Genomic DNA, 25,296 nt, shown 5'->3' on the forward strand with positions numbered 1-25,296 from the left:
TCTTTCTCTCCCGTCACAGCTTCTTCCAGTACGTGACCTCACTTGAAAATTATATGTTTTGTACTTAATTTTGTTTTGTGATGTATCAATACTATATGATGGAATAATAATAATAATTCCTCTCTCTTATGGGGAAGATATTTGTATTAAAATACATAATTCACAAGCTGAACCAAAGCCATGCGCAAGTCATGTAGGTAGAAACGGGATGTTATAACTGTCTTTTATAGAATTGCGTAATCTTTTCAGGATATCAGACAATAGATAAATAGATGTTCTTATATTTACATGAAGTTTATAGGGATTAGAGTAATTTTCCCTGCTTTCAAATTGTTCAGTCAAAAGTTAGGTGATAATTTGTAGCCTTTTGGTTTTACAGTTGACTTAGCTCACTATTTCATGCTGATATGTTTTATTCATATTGTCTATACCCCAGTTTTTAATTTCAACATTATAATAACTTGGAAGATTTTGAAATAATTTATTTCTTTAGAAGCATAAAACTGAATAAAAAGGTTGATAATATACTTGTATGCTCTAATTAGTTTTGACAAATCCTAATTAGAATAGACCTAAGAAAAAAGACACTCATGAAAGAGCTCATTACTGTTTTATTAGTGTATTGTAAGACTGTGGAGAAGGGGATAAGGACTCTTATATGCCTGCAAACTGTCAAACGCACTGCTCTGTGAATGACGAGAAAAGTGAAAAACAAACTGGATGTCTGATTTAAGTAGTTCTGAGCAAATTTCTTGTTCTGATATCACAGTGCTGCAGAAGGTGTTGTTTACTGAATGAGAAAATGAGTACTCGACTTGAATCTCATTTACAGAAAGGCTACTTTCCACTGAACTGCTAAAGTGAGATGGGACAGTATTGCAATTTTCTCACTTTCCGTTGTGTTTGCACAACGCGAATGACGTCACATGGTTCTGGACACTGATGGCACAACTGCCTTGGATTTTACTTAAAATGAAAAATACAGTAGCCTTGAACCTTGTTTATGCCAACAAAACTGAGGTCTCATAAAAATAAAGCAACGTGTAACTTGTCTGCACTCAGTCACCTCCCTTGAGAGCTGTATCCATCAGGCTGTATCCCCAAGTTGAAGGCAGCCCTGTGCTTTTAACCCACAGAGCAGTACTAATGGAAGCACTAGATGCATGACCACAGGACTGAAATATGGGGTGCTTTACAGTTCCACAGGTTCCACCTATATTAACATTTCTGTTTTTCTTTTTTCTCCAGTTAATTTCTACTCTTTCCACCTCTGATCATCTTTCCTCTAAACCACCTGCTGTCCACTTAATTTCTCCAACTAATCAGAAAGTAGTGTGTGGTGCCATGGTTAACCTGAATCAAGCCTCTTCGCTGGAAGACTCCCGTAACAACTGGCAGTCAGCAACTGGGTTTTCTAAGCAAGATTCATCTCTCTACTTTCAGTCTGCTTCCCCTAGTTCACCCTTCTCCATGTCTAAAATATCCTCTTCTGCATCAAATAGTTGTTACTCCACTCCTCGACTGTATGATAACCTACAAACACCAAGTCTCTATACCCCTGGTTGTGTTTGCAAAATGGGAGACTTTACCACATGCTCCGTTCCAGCAAAGAGCCCGAGTCTTTCCCCTGATCCTCCACGTTCAGCTGACATTCAAGGATCTTCAGCTCGACCTTTGTCCCCCAGTTCCTCCAAAAGTTTGAATGCTTTATCTCCTGTCCCTGTACGCATAATAACACATTCATTATCTCCTAGCCCTAAACCTTTGTCTCCACCCTCTCTTTATGGCTCCTCTTCAACCATATGTAGTATAAATGAGCCTTGCACACAAATGTCATCTAGAGGAAATTTAGCAAAGTCAGGGGTGAGATCCCCTCTGCCAACCAGACTGACCCTTCTAACTGCTATTTTGAGATCAGGCTCTTCTCAGCGGAGACCACTTTCCCCTGCTTCTTGTCCCACATTTTCACCTAGCTCCCTTGGTTCCTCAACACTCGCAGTAGATCAAAAGTTCAAAACAACTCCCCCAACCACCAAGAAATCTATTTCAAGCCCTCCTATAAGGCCAGATTCTCCCAGAAGAGAGGAATATTGGCTTTCAGGATGGGCTCGGCATCTGCCTTTACCCTCCAAGCCTCATCCCACCCCTCAGGCAAAGTCTCTTTCTCCTAAAAAGCACCGTCCAGTCGGAACACTTTCTCCAGACTCCCAAAGTCCTCTGTCATCCCCCGTCTCCTCCCATAGAAAGTCAGGTGCCTCTCCAGGTTTGCAGTCTACATTGCCTCCTCCTTGTGCCCCAGCACCCTCTTCCCTTGCACATCCTACCTCTCCTTCTCCAGAAGGCCTGCAGTATGCTGACTCCAGGTCCCAGGCACCTCAGAAATCTCAGAGAGTACACACTTACTCACCCATCTTTACCTGCCGTTCATATCCTTTGCTTTCTTCTACCAGTCTTAGTGGTGTATTCTCTCCCACCCTAGAAAAACACTCATCTCCTTCCCCAAGTCTTTTGCATTCAGCTTCTAGATCTAAATCAGATTCACCCCAAATGTCTGCTCAGGAGATGAGTGACTCCTCTCCTACATCTTCAAGTCTCTCAAAGCAGTGGTCTCTCTCACGGCCTCATTCTACTCCACCGGTTCCACAAACTGGTAATATTAATTCCTATCCACTGCAGCTTAATTCTTCATTGGTGCACACAAATCGTGGGTCTAATTCCTCCTCTCCAAAACCCGAGCAATTTGCCACCTCACCGGTGTTAAAGTGCAGATCTCCTGTCTCTGACAAGTCACCAGGCACACTACCATCAAGACCCAGAGAGCTGACTTCACCACAATCTTTTTCCCTGCCTCCTGACCATGAAAACATCAAACCCAAGGTACTCTTGGTGCATGCTTATTTTCTAATAGTTCTTTGTCCCTGTGGGAAACATAACATCTGTGTTGCACAATGCTAGTAAAATAAATGAGCTGTGGAAAAAATCTTTAAAAAAGAACTGTTTTTGTATTGATAGAGAAGATAGCAGAGACTAAACCTAGCATATCAAATTGCTAGCAATATGTTCTATATTATGGGGAAGCTGCTGTAGGAATCCTTTAGCATAGAAATAAAATACTTTATTCATGAGTGGGAGGAGATACTACTAAAGATGGATTTGTGTCCAGTGGCTCTGAAATACATTTGGTGCACTTATTTTTGAAGCTCACTTAAAACACTGGTGTGTCAAAAATAAACCATATGTTCTATATGGTTTATCTATATGTTCTATACAGCATGGTCTATACACCCCATGCTAATGTATTCCCACTGAAAGTAATAGGAGTACGGTGATCTTAGGTGCAGAGCTGAGCTAGAAGCAGCCTAATCTGATTGATGTGACAACCAATTCCCAAGCACCCCATCCCACCTGTCCTCCCTGTCCCCAGGAGGCTGTACTCACCCCAGCCCTTCTGCACCTCTCTGGGACCAGCCCAGAGGCATGGCTAAGCTCAGCCTGAGCAAGCACTATAGGACCAAGAGCCAGAGAGGGAAGACAAGGACAGTATCCTGCTTTTTCCCTTTCTTTGGTACTTCTCTCATGTTGTTGCGCTAGACAGAGGGCGAGGGGAAAAAAGAAAACAAGCTTCCTACAACATGGGCTACTGCAAATATGAAAGTCTCACACTTGAGGGATCAGTCACGCTCCTGCTGTTTGTCATTCACCCAAAGGCGGGAGAGTCCCAGCAGAGTGAGAATGAGAATGATGGCGATTGCTGCAGGAGGGCTTGGGAACCAGTCACACTTTAAACCTAAAGATAAATCTCAAGAATGGGAAGGGGAAGGAAAGCTGATCAAAAAACATGCAGCAGGTAGCTGAAAACAAAAGGAACACATGCAAAAAGGAAGAGCTGGTGGCAGAAGACATTAGACCTGCAGAAGGCTTTCCAGCCTCTTTTATCTTATCTTTGCACTCTGTGCTTCCTTTGTGCCTCCTCTTGTTGATATCTGAGCTCTGTCCATCACAGAAAGGCTATCATAGTTTACTGATTTATTTGTTCACAGCACAAAATTACAGCCTAGTCTGCCAGATCAAGTTGTGTCAGATGTTTTCCTAACAGCTTGACCATGGCAGGGGTGACTTGAACTGCTTGGAAAATGTTAATTGAAAATGAGAGGTTTAAATCAGCACAAAGTAGTAATTGTCATGAATGGTTCTTTTAAAAACCAAGCGACCCAAGAGGAATCATTGTGCCAAGTGCAGCTGTACAGTGTCGCTACACCCTGCCAGTATTACTTAATGAAACAAAAAGAGAAATGAAATTGTAGAAATTCCAAGAAAAATGCCCCTGAGACAACACTGGAAGGCGTGACTGAGCCTGCAGATTGCAAAGCAGTCGTGGTTTCTGCTAGTCAGTGCAATGAGCACTGCGAGCGTCTCTGGGGGTAAGGAAATTCTCTGCTTGTGACATAAAGCTATTGCCTGGGTTTATATTTGCAGAGGTTATTACACCCTTTCTGTCCTCCCTGCTGTTCCTTTTCCTGCTAATTCTGTTTTACTGTGTGGTATGGTGGCACTTTTGAAACTGCCTCACCACCCCACTGAGACTGGGAGAGTGTCCTCCAGCTTAACAGACTTGGACCGTTGGTCTGGTGCAACTTTTAATCATGCAGACGAAGCTGGCTCCACTGGGGATGTGGAAGATCTGAAATCTCTAAATCAAATGCAGCTGTGTGTTCAGTGCAGGAAAGGTCTCTTGTGGCTTTAAACTGTGAGGCTGAGACTTCATTTATAGTTAATAATAGTGTGCATTCAACACCCCTTTTCTCCTGCTCTCATTTATTTCCATACCTATTTTACAGCATAGCTCAGTGAACTTTACTGATGTGTTAATGGTACCAAGCTCTCTGATAAAATTTCACTCACGAATCTCAGTATATTTCCAGAGAAAAAAGGAAAAGATTGAGGAGAGACAACATTAACATCCTAAGCAGCATTTAGGTCTCTTTAGTACTGATCAGCTCAACTTTAGAACTAGATCAAAAGCAGGTTGCTCCATCTGATCACTGCTGATGCGTGACAAAATTTTTGCATGTACGAATGTGCTAAGTGAACATCAAGGAAAAAGCACAGCATCTAGAAGTGCTTGACTTTGGCATGTCTAATTTTGCAACCTTAATGTTGCTTCAACCTCTTAAACCAGAATTTTGACATTAGATGTTCTTTTCATTATTCACATCAAACTGTTTCATTAGCATGATATCAAGGCAATTATGCAAAAAGGATTCTTTAATGCAGAGCTTTTATGTGTCTATGCCTATGCATGCACCAATTCATGCAAATCAAAATAAAACATGAACTTCTTTAACTGTTTGCACTTGTATATATAAACACATGTGCTTTCCCATTCTTTATGTATTTGTCTTATGTTTTTAAATCATTGGTGAACATAGACTGTTTTGCAAATTGAATATAAACATAAATCCGCAGATCAGTGTGAAGTGTGAACTGTGGGTGACCACAGGAAGTAAAAACCCTCTCCCTGGACTTTGCAGGCACTTTAATAGTGTCGTCATGGACCTAATATAGCAAAATGAACACTAGGATGGAGTGGAGACAGATAAAATTGCTGATTCTGCAGGAATGGATTAGAATAAAAATGTCTGGCTGTTGTTTGAAAACTCTTTGCAGTGGTTTCATGGAGTATCATTCCTACATATGCTTTGATTTTTCCTGTTTGAATGTAGCACAGGAATGCATGTAGATCTACCCAAAACAGCTGGGGAACAAACTAACTGTAGCAGCATGGAGCACAGCACAGCTGCAAAATCTACCACAAAGCAGGAAAGATTACTGATGAGGAGGACTACACTCTCATGGTTAGTCGCTGATTTTAAACCTTTATAGGTATCTGTCTAGCACACTTTGCAATGCCCTGTGGGTGCCCTAGGTGATCATTTCAGCAAGAAAAGTAGGACATTTCCCCCAAAACTCCCCAGGCTGATATTTGCCAGAGCTTTTATGTTGGAGTTGGTTTGCTTCTGACTAGACCGTGGTGCAGGCCAGCAAACCTAACTGCCCATGGCTGTTTAAAAATACTTCTAGATTCCTGTGTATCAGATTATTAAATGTATTTAGACATTGAAGAATAATTTAAAGTAATGCAAACTAATATGTCAAGAAACATATTCACATTGACGAGAAACTGAATTTAAGACTTTCCACTCATCTCAAACACTGTGACAATAGCACATCGCTCACAGCTTCTATAGTATCTGGAGGTGATAAAGCACATTAAAGCAGTATAGAAACTTTTACATTTTAACAGTCTGATATGTCTTTGTTTAGTTCATATAACAGTACAGCTAACTTCAAAGTGGTCAAAGAATTCTTATCATATATGACGTCCATCTCATCATATGTAAAAGCCCATGGGCTTTTCATTTACATGTTCAATTATATAATTTCCTTGATTGAATATAAATTACAGGCAAACAAGGATATGTTTTGTGGATACGCCAATTTTAATATTTGGAATTTTGGTCTTCCATCTTCAGTGCACAGTATTTTATGTCTTATCTGGATATAGATTTTGTATATACATAAATATATATATATGAACATACACACATTTATAGCAGTGTTGCTGTCTAAATGTTCAAAGAGCAGGATTTACCTCACATGACTTTTGACATTTGAAAGTTAGATATCCAAGCACAACTTGGGCAATTCTGTTAGAGCTAATGAAGATAATATGGTGAATTTACAGGATGATTTTATTTTACCTTTCTAGGTGCCTATTTTGGGATGAGATGAATTATCCTGTAGAAATGTCTATGACTATAAAAGGCATTAGTTTTGACTGAAGCACCTAAATGGTAGACATCCAAGTTACAATCACTAAATCTCATATAAATTACTAACCCCCCCCCCGCCAAAAAAAGGAAGTGCTTTTCCAGCATTTGCATTCATCTGCTTTGTCAGACTGTTCATTCAATATGATTATCGTGATTATTAACTTCTTGAATGTTTGCCAGTCTCCAACTTCTGACTAAGAAATATGAGTAGAGTTGAAAACAAACATAATAATATCTATAGAAAGAATTAAAAGGTGGTGTCCTACAATATTTCAAGAGAGGTGCAAGGATGATATGTTTCTCTTATCTGAATTAAATTTTGGCCTCTCTGCTGTGATCAAGACTTTTATTAGATATAAAGAAAAGGAAAAAAGTGACAAAAGAATGACCCAAAGTACAGCATGCTGCTCGGTCCGTTATCTCATAATCACCAGTATTCACTGTTGCAGACAGCAGTACATTAATAAACTTGAATGGATTAACAAGTAACTTTATTTCTGGGTGTTGATCACAGAAATAATCATTCAATAACTTAAAACTCTATTAGCGTGTGAATTTCTGATTTTTTATTAGAATGTTGCTGAAAAGGGAACTATGTTTTAATTGTTAAAAAGAAATAAATTCCAGCACTCACGTGATTAAAAATCCTAGCTCTTGAACTCATGTAAGTATAGAAGAATCTCATCAATCATTTAAAAATTACTGAATTCAACCTCCTTAATTTCAAAGAAAATATAGAAAGTATGGTTTCTAAAGAGTTTATGGTCTAAAATATAAATAATTTAAAAAGAATAATTTTTAAGGCTAATCTTAAAATTTTTGTACCTCAAACCAGGCATTTTGTATGGTTTAGATTATCAGTTCCGTATGCTTTGCTAGAGTGTCCTATACTTGTTTTGAAATATTTGTTTGGGTGGAGAGTTACTTATTCAGGAGATGAAAAGCTGTGAAATGACTTAAATGATCTACCCACTCACGCAAATAATTCAGCATTTAAGGATCCTAATCAGTCTCATTAAAGCCAGTTACAGAAATCCCTCTGACTTAGTGGTCCAGGATCACACCACACAGCAGCAGTTGTTGAGGTGTATGTACTGGTAGAAGTAGCTCTGCATTATAATATCAAATCACAAGCATACTTGGAAAAAACTCACAGCCTCTCCTGATATTTATTTAAGGCTAGTAGTCAGCAGAAATTGGTCAAAATCACTTTGGAAGTTATAAGCTGGTACAGGGAATTCACTTAGTCCTACTTAATTCCTAAAACCAAAAAAATGTATATTACAGTCCTTTAAAATCTTAACAGAAACACTAGATTTTCTTTAAGATATAGCTTTCCTAGGTAATACATAAGCATTGTATTGTTGCAACGTGTCTGCAAGACAATTGGAATCATCTTTCATTCTGTCATACCTTCCCCCTCTCTTCCCTCTCTCTCCCTCTCCCTCTTCGACCCTGTTTTACTTCTCTTCCTGCTTTCTGGTTTACCGTTTTAGCAGTACAAGATCAAGACAAGCTACAAGGCATTCGCAGCAATCCCTACAAACACATTACTTATGGAACAGAAGGTTAGTGTTTGCTCAAAGACATGGGAATTGCATTGTATATTTGAGACCATTCAACTTTATGTACATATTCTGACATTTCTGTGGGCAATATTGCAGTATGTAAACTCTGGGAACTAACTGCTCAGGATTATAATTCCAACCATTTTTCAGGGTCAACCACTTTACACTGAATATCAAAGCTGTCACTAATCTAAATTTCTGCAAATAAATTTACTGTAAGAAAGAAAAAGTGTCCTAAAAGAATTGCCATTTATGGCAACATCTCAAAGTCTGTTTTGTTATTGGAAAGGGTCTGGAGCACTGCTACTCTGGGACCTACCAATCAGTAGGTGTTGGTCAGTTAATGATTATTCAATGGCTATACTTACACTAGTAAATTTAACATCCTAAGATATGTAAATATTGTTAAACTGTGAGAATGGCCCTGGCCATTCCACTGGCCTCTGTTAACTACCATTCTCAAACAATTTCCCAGAGCACTTCAACAGTTAGCATGGGCCAGGGGTCCATTCCCAGTACATAGTTTGGGGTAACAATCCTTTTCTGTGGGGTAGGATGATAGATCCTAAGAACACTCTTCGGTGCATGTATTTACTACCAAAGACACAGCCAACAAAGGCAGGGCTGTAGAGTCCTTATTTAGATGATGAAACTTTGGAAGTCAATTGAAAATTTCAATTTTACATGAAGGGTTCAAAGTACCCACTGATATATTTTTTAATTTTTTTTTCCCAAATTAGTTTTGCACAAAAGTATAGCCCACTAAGTTTAGCAAAAAAAAAATTCTATGATGAGCAATGAGCTAAGTGTCTTATATGTTTAAAGACACGCTTAATCACTCTGACATCCACTTTATAGCTTTATCAGAAAAATGTTTCTGTTCAGGACCTAGTTCAGGAACTTAGCCTCTGATTAATTTCTGTAAGATTAAGCATTCCTAACTTCACATTTAAATGTACATTCACATACACGGCAGTTTGCAGAGCCTAAAGACATTGGATAGAGTGAACTTAACTGTGTAAAAATTTTGAAGATTAAAATTTTGTCCTTGAGATATTACTGATTGTGATCTAGTAGTTATCTGTCAACTGCTATAAATAAGATTTTTTTTCCTAAAAGAGACATTCCTTTCTTTTCCAATGTTATTTTAATCTTGAATGATTTTTTAATCATTTGCATAAACCCTGATCCTTCCCTTACTTAAATCTAATGAAGGTTATGTTTCCTTTAGCATGCAATGTGGTCCAATAGAAATGGCTCTGTGGAGGAAAATAGATGATGCAGGGGTTTCTACACCCCTACAGAATGTATTTTGGGAGGGTTTTGTTTGGGCAGAGTGCCTGTTAGTGGCTTGAAAGCATTTGGTGGAAGTGCCACTTCATGGTTGACTTCATCTGAAAGGCATACAGTTTGTGCACTCTAAGACTGCACCACTTTGCAAACCAAGGCAGGTAGGTGGCTTTGAGAAGGGTATTCACAGTAAGAGCATGCTCCTGAGGTGAACTAGTGGGTTAATGTTAGCCATCTGACTGCACTTTTTGAGAAGAAAGGGGATTCCTTTCTATGGTCTTGCTGATGCTCTCCAGGGCTTTGACACACAACCTGCATGTTACTTATCCCCAGTAGATAAAACAGAATTGTAAAATCAAATGCCAGTATCTGTAGAAAAAGTAATGACTCAAAAGATATCTGTGTTTAGATACTTTTGGTTATCCACCACTTCATTGGAAATGCTACCCTTGTATCCTTCAGTAGCGAAAGCAGTGTCATGTAAAACTAATAAGAAATCAATTTTCTGCTACAGAATTTGCCTTCAGGAGAAGCTCATGACTAATTGACTTTGTAAACTGTATGTTTCTGCATGACCTGACTACGTGCTTTTTCTCATCTTGGGAATTATGGACAATTATCTCCTATTGTTCATAGAATCATAGAACTATAGGATCATAGACTGATTTGGGTTGGAAGGGAATTTAAAAATCATCTAGTTCCAACCCCCCTGCCATGGGCAGGGACACCCTCCACTAGACCAGGTTGCCCAAAACCCCATCCAACCTGGCCTTGAACACTTCCAGGGAGGGGGCATCCACAGCTTCTCTGGGCAACTTGTGCCAGTGCCTCACCACCCTCACAGTAAACAATTTCTTCCTAATTTGTAATCTAAATCTACCCTCTTTTAGTTGAAACCCATTACCCCTTGTCCTATCACTCCATGCCCTTGTAAACAGTCCCTCTCCAGCTTTCTTGTACTCCCCTTTAGGTACTGGAAGGCCGCAATTAGATCTCCCCAGAGACTTCTCTTCTCCAGGCTGAACAATCCCAACTCTCTCAGCCTCTCTTCATAGGAGAGGTGCTCCAGCCCTCTGATCATCTTCGTGGCCCTCCTCTGGACTCGCTCCAACAGTTTGATGTCTTTCTTGTACTGGGGCCCCCAGAGCTGGACGCAGTGCTCCAGGTGGGGTCTCATGAGAGCAGAGTAGAGGGGCAGGATCACCTCCCTCGACCTGCTGGTCACACTTCTTTTGATGCAGCCCAGGACACGGTTGGCTTTCTGGGCTGCAAGCACATATTACCGGCTCACGTTGAGCTTCTCGCCCACCAACACCTCCAAGTCCTTCTCCTCAGGGCTCCTCTCAATCCATTCTCTGCTAAGCCTGTAGTTGTGCTGGGGATTGCCCTAACCCACTTGCAGGACCTTGCACTTGGCCTTGTTGAACTTCATGAGGTTTGCATGGGCCCACCTCTTAAGCTTGTCAAGGTCCCTCTGGATGGCATCCCTTCCCTCCAGCATGTCGACCACACCACACAGCTTGGTGTCATTGATTCATACCAGCAGCTAATTATACTGCTCCTAAGCTAGTCCTGTTGCAGTAACTGACATGCATTTGGAGTATGGCCCTTAAAGAAGCGTGAAGGAGTCACATGGCACACACAGGCCCCCTTTTACCAAGCCCTAATATCCAAGTGTTCTCCTCAAAAATATTGGCAAGGGAACCGGAAAGGAACTCATGCCACGTGGTAGCTCAATGACAGTAATTATGTTGCTTCCATTTTATACACTGGGTTAAAAAGAGAGAGATTCAAGACAATAAGATTTTAACTTCATAAGATATTGGTTATGTGGAGAAGAAGTTTTCGAGTGGCTTTTTTTTTTTTAGCAAGGAAGAAGGGCACGTAATATCTGCAAGGCATGGATATTTTGAGCTGAATGCATGATTAGGAATACATCATCTGCCTAAAGGGCTGAAAAAGTGTTTTGCTATGTGATTGAATGGGAAATGCACATTCTCAGAAGTCAACTTTTTCCACTGTGTGAGTAAGTGTTACTTAATTTGAGTGGTCATGAGAAATAAGATTAGTTAGAACTGTGATGTGGTTGATCCTAGTGACAACACATGCGCAGTATTAATTAGATCCCATGATAAAAAACTGTCATTGATATGTCACATAAGGTAAATGCTTTGTCTGTCTCTATATTGTCTCCTTGTGTCTAACTTTCTTTCTTAAGTCATTTTTTTTCTTTTATGTGTGTGTAGATGCTTTAATTTCAGCCAGCATTTTTCAGCTGCTTCTTATGAAGCCATTAGGATATCATCATCTTAATGTTTTTTCTAGAATATGTTCTCATCCTCCAGTACTTTTACTCAAAGTGAGTTCTTAAAATCTGTGCTCATTAGCAGAGAAGAAAAGGCTTATTAACTATACATGCATATACTTTGGCAAACCCAGAAGTGGCTTAATCTCATCAAGTCTCGTAACCTGCATGCTTTCAAGCTGTTTGAATTTGTATGAACCTGACGTTCTTCACACCACCTATGCTCTACTCAGGAAAAGCCCGATCCAGGATTTCTCTGTGAAGATTGGGCTGTAATTTCCTTCTCAGCCAGAAAAGCAAAAACTTAGTTTAGTTTGAAGGGACTTGTTCTCAGCATGGTCAGGCTCTGTCAAGGAGCAGCAAGAGTGGGCTGTTCCCCAGGGAAGATGAAGCAGGAGCCAGAGTGACAGCAAGGCTGGCAGGACAGTGTCCTCACCAGCAAGGGCACAGCTCCACAGTGCCTGATCAAGGAGAGCAGAGATGGTGATAATGAGGCGGTGGTAACCATCATCAGTCAGCAATGCCATCGTGGCCACACAGATTCATCGTGATGAGGCAGGTCCACAGACTGTGATAATGAACTCTTGAGCCCAGAAGATGATAGGATCCACTGGCTAGAAGAGGAAGCTGGACAAATTTAATGTAGGCATAAGGCAGAAATTTAGCAGAAAGAATTAATTAACAATTAGAAAAAATTTCCAGAGACTGAAGTGGGCTCTTTATCATGGAAACTGAAAAATGAAGACAGGATACTTTTCTAGCACTTCATACAGTAATTCCAGGTAGTTCTGTAATTTAAAGAAGAGGTCAGACTAGGTGATCACTGTGTTTCCTTCTGGCCTTATTAATGTTGAGTCAGTGAGTCACCCCTCTACTGACATCCACTCTTGTATATCTTCTACAGTTACATAAAAGTGATCACAATCTAATTCAAAATTCCATTCCTAATCAGATAGTATTTAAAAAATAATGCATCTATTATTTAGAGATTATATTTATCAAATATCTATAAAAATAGCTTTCAGTCAGATAGTGATGAAGAGGTTTTTTTAAGGGAGCTACAGAAAAATTCTTAACTTTAAGTAGACAGTCTCTTAAACCAGATCCTACTTCATCTTCCAAGTTATGTTGAATTTGAGATGTAACCCCAAAACTGTTGGAAGGCTTGAAATTGCAAACTTTGGTCTATAGCAAGGTCTACGCAGGAGAATTTGGGTTTGCTGTGTTTGTCTAGATACACACCTCCTCTGCATGCTGATTGGTGTGAACTTCCCTTACCATAGAATCATAGAGTCATAGAATGGTTTGGGTTGGAAAGGACCTCAAAGATCATCTAGTTCCAACCCCCCTGCCATGGGCAGGGACACCCTCCACTAGACTGCGTTGCCCAAAGCCCCATCCAACCTGGCCTTGAACACTTCGAGGGATGGGGACATCCACAACCTCTCTGGGCAACTTGTGCCAGTGTCTCACCACCCTCACAGTAAACAACTTCTTCCTAACATCTAATCTAAATCGACCCTCTTTCAGCTTAAACCCATTATCCTTTGTCCTGTCACTACACTCCCTCATAAACAGTCCCTCTCCAGATTTCCTGTAGGCCCCCTTCATGTACTGGAAGGCCTCAATTAGGTCTCCCTGGAGCCTTCTCTTCTCCAGGCTGAACAGCCCCAACTCTCTCAGCTTGTCCTCATAGGAGAGGTGCTCCAGCCCTCTGAACATCTTCATGGCCCTCCTCTGGACTCGCTCCAACAGTTTGATGTCTCTCCTGTACTGGGGCCCCCAGAGCTGGACGCAGTGCTCCAGGTGGGGTCTCATGAGAGCAGAGTAGAGGGGCAGGATCACCTCCCTCGACCTGCTGGTCACACTTCTTTTGATGCAGCCCAGGACACGGTTGGCTTTCTGGGCTGCAAGTGCACACTACCGGCTCACGTTGAGCTTCTCGCCCACCAACACCTCCAAGTCCTTCTCCTCAGGGCTCCTCTCAATCCATGCTCTGCTCAGCCTGTAGTTGTGCTTGGGATTGCCCTGACCCACGTGCAGGACCTTGCACTTGGCCTTGTTGAACTTCATGAGGTTCGCATGGGCCCACCTCTTAAGCTTGTCAAGGTCCCTCTGGATGGCATCCCTTCCCTCTAGTGTGTCGTTATTTGGGCATCCCTTTGATGGGAAGGAAGCCTGGGCATATAGACTTGGAGGGGAGAGGCCCTGCAAATGTTTTGTTCAAACTTCCCCCAGTCTGAACTGTGGTGAAACCAGGATAATGGGGTGTGCCATGAAGCACACCTGCTTCACAGTCAAGGCTTACTGCACACTTGTCTAGTCTTCTGAAAAGCACTAGATATAACTGGCTATGGGTGGAAGAGGTGCAAATGAAAGCATTGTTGACTTATCATCTGGCTTGTGTTTATCAACTAATTACAAGTAGAGAACTATAATTTCAATTTTAAATAAGTGTAGAAAAAAATCTTCTGTCTTAAAGAATAAATATTTTGGATTCTTGATTTTGTCTGTTTATGGCTGTTCTTCACATTTTCTCTTGTTGCAATGCAATTTGGCTAACTTCTAAAGAATCTAAAACAATCTTTCTGGATGATGTTACGCTTCTAGAAAAACTCTAAAGACCTAGTAATTGCATCTTATCACCTACACAGTGGACTGCCAGCAGTGGAGTATATTCTCTTTGTGGAGGTAAAAACGAAAAAAAGGGGAAAAAAAAGGCATTTTCCTCCTCATGTAGAAGGAAAATGAGAGTGGTTTTTCTTTTAATGAAAAGAAAAAAAATGCAATTTAGGAAATATAGCAGTGATCTGTTATATTGGAGACCCAGCTTTAAGTTCTTGCTTTGAGGGAACTCTTACCTATTGTATTGTTAAACATCCTTTGGTATAGGGACTGATCATGGCAAATGCAGATTCAAGTTGCTTCTTGAAACCAGCAGGAACCTGGAGGCCACTTTTTCCCCAGTCTCAGATGATAGGTCTAACTGCTGGACAATTGGCTACTATCAAGCATGACCTGGAAAGCACTTCTGACAACATTTTGTTGAGAATATTTTGATTAAAAAAGATTGTATTTTTCCCCAGGTACTTCTGGTGTGCACTTACTAGGTGAATTGCTTGCATCCAGATTATGTGTTCATGTCCAAATGCTTGTCAAGCTAGAAATCAATACCTAGCGGTAAGAAAGAAAGGAAATAATATGTGCAGTTGTAGAGTGATAAAGGATCCTGTTTGTCTGTAATAATAACCAAGCATGCCAATGTAAGAACAGGCTCTGAGCTCCCTCTTTCTTTCAAACACCTTGCAGCTTTTCATATTAATTATTTTATAAGAGGGAAAGTAGTCAGGTCTTTTCAGAATCATGTCCCAGAATCTTTAAGGAATAAGTTTTTTTAAGGAACACATGGTATGTGAAGTTCCATTATACAGAGGGATTTTTTTTTTTTTTTTTGCATATGCTGAGGGCTTAGAAAAAGATATAGATGGGAAAAAAAAGGAAGAGAAATAAAAGAAGAGGAAACTTCTTGGGTTTTGCTCAGCCCAGGGTTTTCACAATAGAATCATAGAATCATAGAATGGTTTGGGTTGGAAGGAACCTCAAAGATCACCTAGTTCCAACCTCCCTGCTGCGGGCAGGGAGACCCTCCACTAGACCACGTTGCCCAAAGCCTCATCAGTGAGAAAGAAGCTGTGTCAGATCCAGGTTACAATATTTGGGTTTTTTTTCCTACTATTGATGTGCTTCATTGATGGATGAAGCTATGTTCTATATTTTCTATATGTTGCCGAGACCTTTTGTTGTGCTAATGAAATATTGGAGATCCTGTTTGGATCATTTACCAGTATCCTTTCAGCTCTGATACAGCTTTAGCAATCAAATAGTTTGGGAGAAAGAGGAGGGAAGGGTTATAGTCATCACTGACATCAATGGGATATATGCATCACACCCTCGAAGTTGCCTTTTGCAAGGAAAAAAAATAGCAGTTCAGCAACTGGCTATTTCATCTGAAAATTTATATTCTGTCACAAATACATTTTCATTCTCTAAATTGCACTCCTGTAAATTGTGGTCCCACTATTTTTTTTCATATATAATTAAAAAAAAAAGTTGATGCCTAAATAGGAATGTTCCACTTTTGATATTGTTAGACCATCAGCATAGGAAGTGAAGCTTGAATATTGTTGATAGCGCTAATCAACAGTACTGTTGATAACACTAATGCTTTAAATTAATCATAACATTAATGCATGATAACTCTAGTAATGAATTCGGAAATGCTAGTTGTACTTTTTTAATCTCACATTTTTCTCTATGTGGAAATCTGAAAAAAAAAAAGACACTGCTGGAAAAAAAAATTAGTTGTGTTTTGAAAAGCTAACAACAGATTAAACAGAAACATTTTTACTTGTAGAGATGATAGGGATGCCTACAATCTAGTTCTCTTTGTATCTTCTCTTTTTCGGACTTGGACTGCTCAAATAGAAAGAAAAAAAAGAAAGAAAAAAAGGAGATTAAAAAACAGTGAAAGAAACTAGATGGACTACTTTGAAGATTAAATTTTTTCTTCTCCAAATCTTCAAAAAGGGAAAAGAACACTGCAGCTTTCTCTAGCATGGCTCCTGCACAATAGCCCTATCTTGGGGGACTATGGAGCGTGTAGGTATTGGTGCTGTGCTCACCTGAATTCTTGAGTCAATGAAGGCTCCAAAATGGAAATATATGTGGGTTCCCAATTTCTACTGAAACTGATGGATGTTTAGTCCTTAAATTATCCAAACTCTTGGTTCTAAACTCCGACTTGTGGATATGGCTGTAGTTCTTCTAGAAAGATTCCTCAGGAGCTTCTGGGTAGTTGTTTCTTACCCCTGATTGTGTTCACCTCCTCCCACTGCTCTATTGAATTTGAAGCAGAAACATGTATTTTTTCTTAATTACTTTATTAATTACCCTACTGATTTCTTGGGGGTTTTGAGAAGCTTAGCAACTTCTCCATTCTGAACACGGGACTGATTAAAATTTATCTTAGTGAAACAGGTTGTTTTTCCTAACTCACATTCCGACTCCTCATCTCTTTACAACAGGCTGCTTTGGCAGTCCTGGCCTAATAGGTACTGGAATGACTCTTCTACTTCATTTTTATCACTTCATTTTATGTTTACCAGGAGGATGTAATCTTGGCTGAAGATGAAGTGGGGACACGTAACTCCAGTGTAGTGCTGAGCCCTCTCTAGCTGAGCCTGTTCTACAGGACTGTCTGTCGGTCTGACAATTTAGCTGGGTAACAGTGATGAGATAGCAGAGATGAGAAAGACTATTTATCTTTTCATCTTCAGTCTTCAGATAAGATTACGTTAATTTCTGTATGTAAAAAATAATAATTCTTTTTACTTTTTTCCTTTTGAACTCCAACTACTCTAAGGCCAACAGGTTTGTCTAAAGCTGGAGGGGAGGGAAAAAATATGTTTGGAAAGAAACTACTCTTCATTTTTTCTTACTGTACTCTCTGATAGAAGACATGGTGTTCCATAAATGTGCTTCTGTGCAGGATCATTTGTGGATGGTATTAAAATAACATCAAAAGTAAATTGTCATTAACTTTTCAGTTACACATACATAGAAGTATGCTGCCAGTAGCTCAGCAAGGAGAGAAAAAAAAATGCTCAGTAAAATTAAACTCAGAAATAACTCCTTAAGTATATGCTTATTTTCTTTGTTTTTAAAGATTCTGCCATTTTCCTTCCAGCTTTATGTATGTCTCCTGTGACTGGCAGCCCTGAAACCAACTGCACTGGGATCAGTCCATTCCCACAGAATCCCACACGCATGAAAAAGTGCTTTACATGAATCCTCTTTTTTTCTTTTATTATTATTTAATGCAAATAACTAGCAAAATGAAACTTCAGAAAAATGTAATGTGTTAAACAACAAAATCCACAAACCCTGCAGGTCCCTCCCCTGAGGTCCAGCTTCACACATCAGCAGGCTTCCAGAGCAATTTTTGGTCTCGGCACGGAGTCTATTTGAAAACTGCTTCAAAGCAAAAATGGGTGATGGCAGTGAGAGTGTGCCCCGCAGACTCTGGACAAAGATGAAAAAGGAACTGAGCGCTGGAGTTTGGCTTTAGAGGGTGTTTTGTGAGTTTCCTGATAAAGCAGAGGGATCAGCAAACTGATTCCCACTGTTCTCAAACCTGCTCCAAGTATGGGTGTAGGAAAGCAGGAGGTATATCCAAGCACAAGAAGCTTGTGTTTTGTTTTGGAGAGATTGCATACCTGCTTAAACCAGCTGTGTTTTCATGTTTTATCACATATGTATAGCACATATTTCACTTTATACACTTCTGATTTCAGGCTAAAATCCAAAAATGTCGAGCACAGTTTTTGTTGCAATGCGGAATTACCATCCACTGTAAACAGGAGGCACTTGTTAAAGAAAATGTCTACTGGAGGAAAAGAAAGGGCCCCAGTGTGCTTGGACCCCTTCCTTGTTTGCCTGCTTACAGCCGGAGGCTTTCCTCCGATGGTGCGTGGCAGGCAGCCCCCCAACACCTCTGAGGCACATGGCGCATGTTCACCACCTTGCATTTACTGCAAAGGAGGACGGCATTGTTGAAGGAGAAGACAATTTAAATTGCTGGTTTTTGATCTCTAAAAGTAGAGACAATTCACCTAGCTTGAATACTTTTTGTCCCTCTCTGCCATCGCCCTCTCTAGCTCAGAATCAGAAGCTGGTAACCTGAGGAACCTTACTAGGCCTGTAATTTCTTCTTTTCCATTTTCCCATGGTGAAATGAAAAGTGCCACATTTGGAAACACAGTATTACAAAAAATGTATGTTTGCCTGTTTTTTAAAATTTTGAACTCAATATCACACCAAAATCTTTTGAATTGCAGGCATTAGAAGAGCCAGACAAGACTGCTAGTGTGACTGAAGGCACTACTTTGGACACCCATTCAGAGGTAATGCTGTTATATCTCTTCCAAATCTCTATCTGAAAACAAAAAGCAAAGGTTAACTGAATGATGTGTCTTTCTTTTGAAGATGTGCTCCCCTGCCCAGCTCAGACAACAAACAGAAGAGCTGTGTGCTGTCATTGATCAAGTCCTACAGGACCCATTGACTATGGTAACCCATCTGAGTGTGGGATTGACTTTTTCTCTTCCTTTCCTTTTGTCTCTTGTCATTAACAAGCCTATTCTCTGTTGAAAATCATTTTCCAGCGCCGATGTGAGTCTTCTCCAAGTTTCCTGCAGATGAGCACGGAGTCAGATGTTGGGAAGGTAGGTAAATAAGGCCAAATGCTCTTTCAGGTAGACACAAAGCAAACAAAATCACAGCAGTAAAGCCTATGGCAACAGAAAGCTTCAGTTAAGAGATGCGACTTCAGTAGAATTGTCTGGTGATTTGAAAGAAATGGAAGGACAGAACTGTAGCCCTGGCGTCAGTGCAGTCTTTGTTGCAGGATGCTTTCCTGAAGTCAGAAGGAGTAATATTTTGAAAGAGAAGCTGTTTATTAAGGTTTCAGAGGCTAGGATCTACGAGAAAGAAATACTTCATACCTTATGTTCTGTATTGCAGGGTCTCTGGCTGTCTCCCAGATTTCATCCCATCTATGGGTCCTTACTACAGAGGAGGCAATGTTTCTAGCTTCAGCAATTGGAAACATCTTTCAGAACAATTTTTTTTTCATATTCTTTATGGGTTTTCAAAAAATTAAATGAAATGACTTGCTCTTAAATGCCGATTTCCTTTCAGTTCCCACCCCTCACAGGAGGGGGATGTCTTCTACATCCATTTACCCTGGATAACTCAAATAGGTAGTGAGAGGCAGGAATAACTTTGTATACTGGTGTTAAACTTCCGGTTTCACTAGGTTATACTGGTATGCCTTCTGGGTTCAAAAAGATGAATAACCAAGGGAGGAGGGTCCTGTATTCAGTTTGCCCCAGGTAAATTTAAGTTGGTATTAGTCACTATAGGAAAGTGAAAATGGCAGAAATCTAACCGGGAACAGGAGGAAAGGGATTTTTTACAGAGGAATACATCAAAAAGTTAATGCATTCAGATTATTCTGCACAATGTCCAGTCCACCATGCAAAAATAGGGCACAGAACCAGCGTTCCTGAGTAGGTATATTTGATATAGACTTCAAATTTCATTTTTTCATTTTTGAGATTACTTCTGTCAACCAGCACGCAGTGGTGAATCAGGCTTCAGGCAGCTGAAGGATGGAAACAGGATAGTAGCTGAAAAAGCAAGCAGAGACTGTTATTGAGGAAATGTTTTCCAACGCCTGCACTGAATCCGAAGTGGTTAAAGTGCTACTAATAAGTTGGACTTTTGAGCTATAGCATCCAAAACCTACTTCCTTGGGCAAATGAGAATTGAGCCTTGACCAAATGGAAGGCATCGGTTAGAAGTCATGAAATCAAATAAAGGAGGCAAAAGGTGAGTTTAACAGGATGCAGCATGGGGAAGAAGCTAAAGACCTCAGAATGAAAGACAAACGTGCTTGAACTGAAAGTAAAAGAGAGTTATAGGAAGGAGAAAAGGCTGTATGTTCTAAGGAAATGGTTTAGAAATATTAGTCAGATGAAAGCAAGTTCTTGCAAATGAGAATATGGAAAGAAGACATTTCAGGTTACTTTGTGAGCAAATCTAAGTTAAATTCATGGGGCAACCACACCTGTGGCAATCTACTAACGAACATTTTGTTATGAGAGTTCTCAGAGATAATTTAAAGGCCAGCTTTGATGATAGAAAGTGATCAAAGTTTTTGAGCAGTAAAAGTGAAATAGCATTTTCTACAGTAAACATATCAAGCAAAACTTTAATATACTTTATTCTCATGTATCTCATTAATTTTTCTGGAAGACTGAAGTTTTCTTGAATTTGATCAACTTGACATGACAATGAAAATCTCTTTGAGTTACTCCTCAGAGTAATTCTTTGCTCTTAATGTATCTATTTATTTTGTACAAGGTGCCAACAACACTGCAGAGAGCAGCTGGGCGTGAAACCAGATATGTAAGTACTTTTAAAATTACTCTATATTTTGCATGCAGAAATATCTAATTTATCTACTCTTGCTACGATACTGCGTGAGTCTGCATGTAGCAGACACAGGCATCTACTCATGACATGAGATGTTGACTCTAGTACAGAGAAGCGAATATGTTAGAACACCTGCAATTGCGACTTGAGATGTCTTCCCACTGCTGTAAATCCATCATGGCTGGAATCTCTTCAGTGTGGTGTCTACTGATAATTCTACCTGTGTGAATATTATGTTAAAATTAATTTATTCAGAAACTTCTTTGTTGTTGTTTGGTTCAAGCATGGGGCAAGAGCTCAGCTGTGTGGCAAACAGATTGTTATGGGTGCTCAAGGATGTATTTGTTTGGACTCAACCTGCACTGTGGGTGATTTGCTTTGGTAGAAGTCCCCACCAGAATTTGGGGTTGACTTTTCGTTCCAAGATACAGAGCTGGCTGAAACCCCACAGTTTAGCCTTAGATGAACAGAAGCTACTTTGTCACATATACACATGTTCCAACATATAAAGAAAATCTCTATATTGAGTCATCTGTTCGATTACTGAAATATTAAACCCATTTAACATTTTAATTCTCACTAGCACACACAGTTACTGCAGGTTCCATATTTTACTTACAACTCACCTAGTCATGTGGTGAGAAATCTCTGCTTACTATTCATCATTCAGCATTTCTATTAAACCTCAAATCAAAGCAGCGCTGGCAAAGTAATAGAGGCATTCCAGTTTTATGCCAGCACAATGCTTGACTGATCAATTAAATTTTGCTTCTTGAATGTGGCAATATGCATATTTTATTGCATACTGTGATTTTTACTTGACAGATTGTGCTGGCTTATACTAATTAGAAAGGATATTGGAAGAGAGCTTTTTCATGAAATAAAAGAGTGTGTTTCAGAGGTAGTCTGTGAGAACAGAGTATATATATACAGAGTATATCCTGGGCTGTATCAAAACAGGTGTGACCAGGAGGTCGAGGGAGGTGATCCTGCCCCTCTGCTCCGCTCTCATGAGACCCCACCTGGAGTACTGCGTCCAGCTCTGGGGGCCCCAGTACAGGAGAGACATGGAGCTGTTGGAGCGAGTCCAGAGGAGGGCCACGAAGCTCATCAGAGGGCTGGAGCACCTCTCCTATGAGGACAGGCTGAGAGAGTTGGGATTGTTCAGCCTGGAGAAGAGAAGGCTCTGGGGAGACCTTATTGCGGCTTACCAGTACCTGAAGGGGGCCTACAGGAAAGCTGGTGAAGGACTGTCAGGGAGTGTAGTGACAGGACAAGGGGTAATGGGCTCAAGCTGGAGGAGGGTTGATTTAGATTAGATGTTAGAAAGAAACTCTTTACTGTTAGAGTGGTGAGGCACTGGAACAGGTTGCCCAGAGAAGCTGTGGATGCCCCCTCCCTGGAAGTGTTCAAGGCCAGGTTGGATGGGGCTTTGGGCAACGCAGTCTAGTGGAGGGTGTCCCTGCCCATGGCAGGGGGGTTGGAACTAGATGGTCTTTGAGGTTCCTTCCAACTGAAACCATTCTATGATTCTATGATATTTAATACCACTTTGGTGCACATCTCCAGGTTCCAAAACTGTGCCTGACATATGCCATAAGTTCAAGCATACCACTTCTATGCCTAGGGATACAGTCAAAGTTTTCTTTGCTGGCATAGAAAATCACCCAAATAAACTCCTCCTTCCTCTGGACCTTTCTAGATAAATGAAGCAAATCAATGTTTCAAAATATATTTGGGAATAATGCAGAAGACTATGGGTATGCTAACCTTTCCTATAAATTGTACATGCATGCTGAATTTTTCTGTGTCAGAAAACAGATCAGACAACTGTGTTAAGAGTGTGTGGTCTCCACGCTGCACTGTGGTGGCTGCAGTTGGTGGGTCCAGGCTCTCTTGGACTCTGCCGTCATTGCACTCTGCAACAGAGTCTCCTGAGGAATATGCCACATATGTCACAGCTCTTCCTCCTCTCTTGGTAGGACATGCAAAGACTATTGATGTCCCAGCTTATAAACCAGGTGGGAGCTTGTCCTCTACCAATCAGGACAAGGGTGCAGTGAGGTGGTTTTCCATAGAGTTGCCTTCTCCTCATCCCATTCCACTTCTCTCCCCTCAAAGTAAGCCCCCTAGCCCAGAACAAGGCCCAAGGTGCCGTTGTCTCTTCAGCCTATGGGGAGCAGCACACACTGTGCTGCCCTCTGGACCACGATGGAGAACTGTCTGGAAGAGTGGCAGCTGGTGTGGACCAAAGCAGGCAAGAGAGCGTCCTAATCATTAACTGCAAAGGACCTGTCCCTGAGCTTGTGTGTGTGTTGACTTTTGTTGACTAGAGGAGATATAGTCCAGGGGGCAGCATTTCTTAATGCAAGATGTCTGTTTTGAAACAAGATGCCTATTTTGAGCCAATCTAACAGTGTCTCTGGTAGAAATCAGGATCTGAGTATTGTACGGACGCTTGTTATCAAAATAACAAATTGTGAGTTACCCCAGGTCTGTGGTGTCTCATGTGAACTGTCTTGGAGTAATGATTTTCAGGTACCTTTTTTTAGCAAATCTTTTTTTTTTTCTTTTAGAAGTAGGCTTTTAGTTTATGCAACTGAATTAATTTTACTAGAAAGAATTGAAAAGGTAATTTAGCAATATAGTTTTCTTAATATTTTTGTATGCATGATGTCTGATATTGAGATGCTTGTCAAAATGTTGCTTTGAGGGTGTTTTTAGTTAAAAGAAAAGCTCTAATTTGTTTATGAGTCAGGGATAGGAAAATCTGTCATCATGCGAAAACATTATTTATAAACGCACAAGCACATATATATGTATACACACATGATAATATTACTAATTATTTCAGTAGGTTACATTCAGTGTAGTAGACTACACAAATATGTTGAAATATCTTACCATTTAACAATTAAAATGGCATAGATTTGCCTTGGCCTCAATTACTCTTTGTCTTCTTGAATACTTCAGAACCTTTTAAGGATGTAAATGATTGCATAAATAGTAAGGGAGTGTATAAAAAGTACTGGAAAAGGTCTGACTTCAGTGAAATTATGGAAGTTTCTACCAAGTATGACAGTTGTAATTTAACAGCTTTTTAAACTGTGTGGTCCTTGATATGATCCCATTCACCATTTTATAATAGTGCATCTCCTTTAGAATCGTAGCATAGAATCATAGAATCTTTAAGGTTGGAAAAGACCTCTAAGATCATCAAGTCCAACTGTCAACTCAACACCACCATGTCTACTAAACCATGGCTTTAGGGATGATACTTCTGGTTTTTAAGAATACAAACATAATAATTCTATAAATAAATTTCTTTTATGGATATTGAGTGCCCTAATATATTTACTTAGTCATTGTGTTTCCCTATAATTACTGTCATCAAGGAAAGCTTTCTTAACTAATTCCAAGTTTTAGCAAATTTATAATTTTGTCATTTAGCCCCACTTACAAGTATTTTAAAATTAATTTCTCATGATTAATTGGAATAATTACTTTGTATATTATTGATATTTTGTTCTTCTTGACAGTTTTATTCTACAAAAATTCTTTTTTAAGTCTTATAGACATGAAACCGAGAAGTGAAAAAATGAGGGAACGTGAAGCAGCTAAAAATGCACTCAGACATGCAGAAATAAGTAGTGCTTTTCTTCATCTGTGGTCTGCTGTGCTTATATACATTTCAGGTAACCCCTTTCAAATGAGATTTACTCTTAATTTGCACCACTGAAGTGAGAGAATTTAATTCCAGCTGCTTGTATCTGTAGATCATTCTGAAATGCTTTGATGTCTTTAAGCTCAAAATGAGATTGGTCATCACACTCTGTTAATGGCATGAAAGAGAGTCCCTAGTAAGTAAGTAATCACTAGTAAAAACTCTAATTTACTCTGGCAAGGGCAGATGATGTACTTCTTTTAGATTTGGTGCTAAATCACAGCTGTCCCTGTGTGAGTGGGAAGGTTTCCTCCACCAGAGGCTGTGTTCAGAGATGTGAGTGCTCTCAGAGAGGAGCTCAGTTCTCCACCATAACTTGCGGTGACGCTGTTCTCTCACCGCTGATGGAGGAGTAGAGCCAGCAGGTCCAGGGAGTGATTAAACATCTCTATTTAGCACTTGGGAGACCACATCTGGAGTCCCATGGCCAAATCTCTGCAAGGTCTGTCATGGGGGAACAAAGGAAGAGCTTATTATTCCCTCTCCAAATGTTCTGGAACTGCTTTTCTGCTTGAAACT

At 40.1% G+C, this 25,296-nt stretch overlaps 1 protein-coding gene across 7 annotated transcripts in view; it reads left to right on the forward strand.

Annotated features, from left to right (window-relative positions):
- MLIP (muscular LMNA interacting protein) overlaps window positions 1-25,296 on the forward strand; it is a 121,155-nt gene that overhangs the window by 56,256 nt on the left and 39,603 nt on the right. For 4 of the 7 annotated variants that reach the window (XM_054819058.1, XM_054819060.1, XM_054819061.1 and 1 more), the window contains exons 4-9: window positions 1,249-2,877; window positions 8,330-8,401; window positions 18,893-18,958; window positions 19,041-19,124; window positions 19,220-19,279; window positions 20,982-21,026. In XM_054819058.1, coding sequence (XP_054675033.1) covers window positions 1,249-2,877; window positions 8,330-8,401; window positions 18,893-18,958; window positions 19,041-19,124; window positions 19,220-19,279; window positions 20,982-21,026 — 1,956 coding nt within the window. The remainder of the gene's footprint in view (window positions 1-1,248; window positions 2,878-8,329; window positions 8,402-18,892; window positions 18,959-19,040; window positions 19,125-19,219; window positions 19,280-20,981; window positions 21,027-25,296) is intronic. The other 3 variants (XM_054819059.1, XM_054819063.1, XM_054819064.1) reach the window with 3 other exon arrangements.

This window comes from Grus americana, chromosome 3 (genome assembly GCF_028858705.1).
Source record: "Grus americana isolate bGruAme1 chromosome 3, bGruAme1.mat, whole genome shotgun sequence".
Taxonomy (NCBI): Eukaryota; Metazoa; Chordata; class Aves; order Gruiformes; family Gruidae; genus Grus; species Grus americana.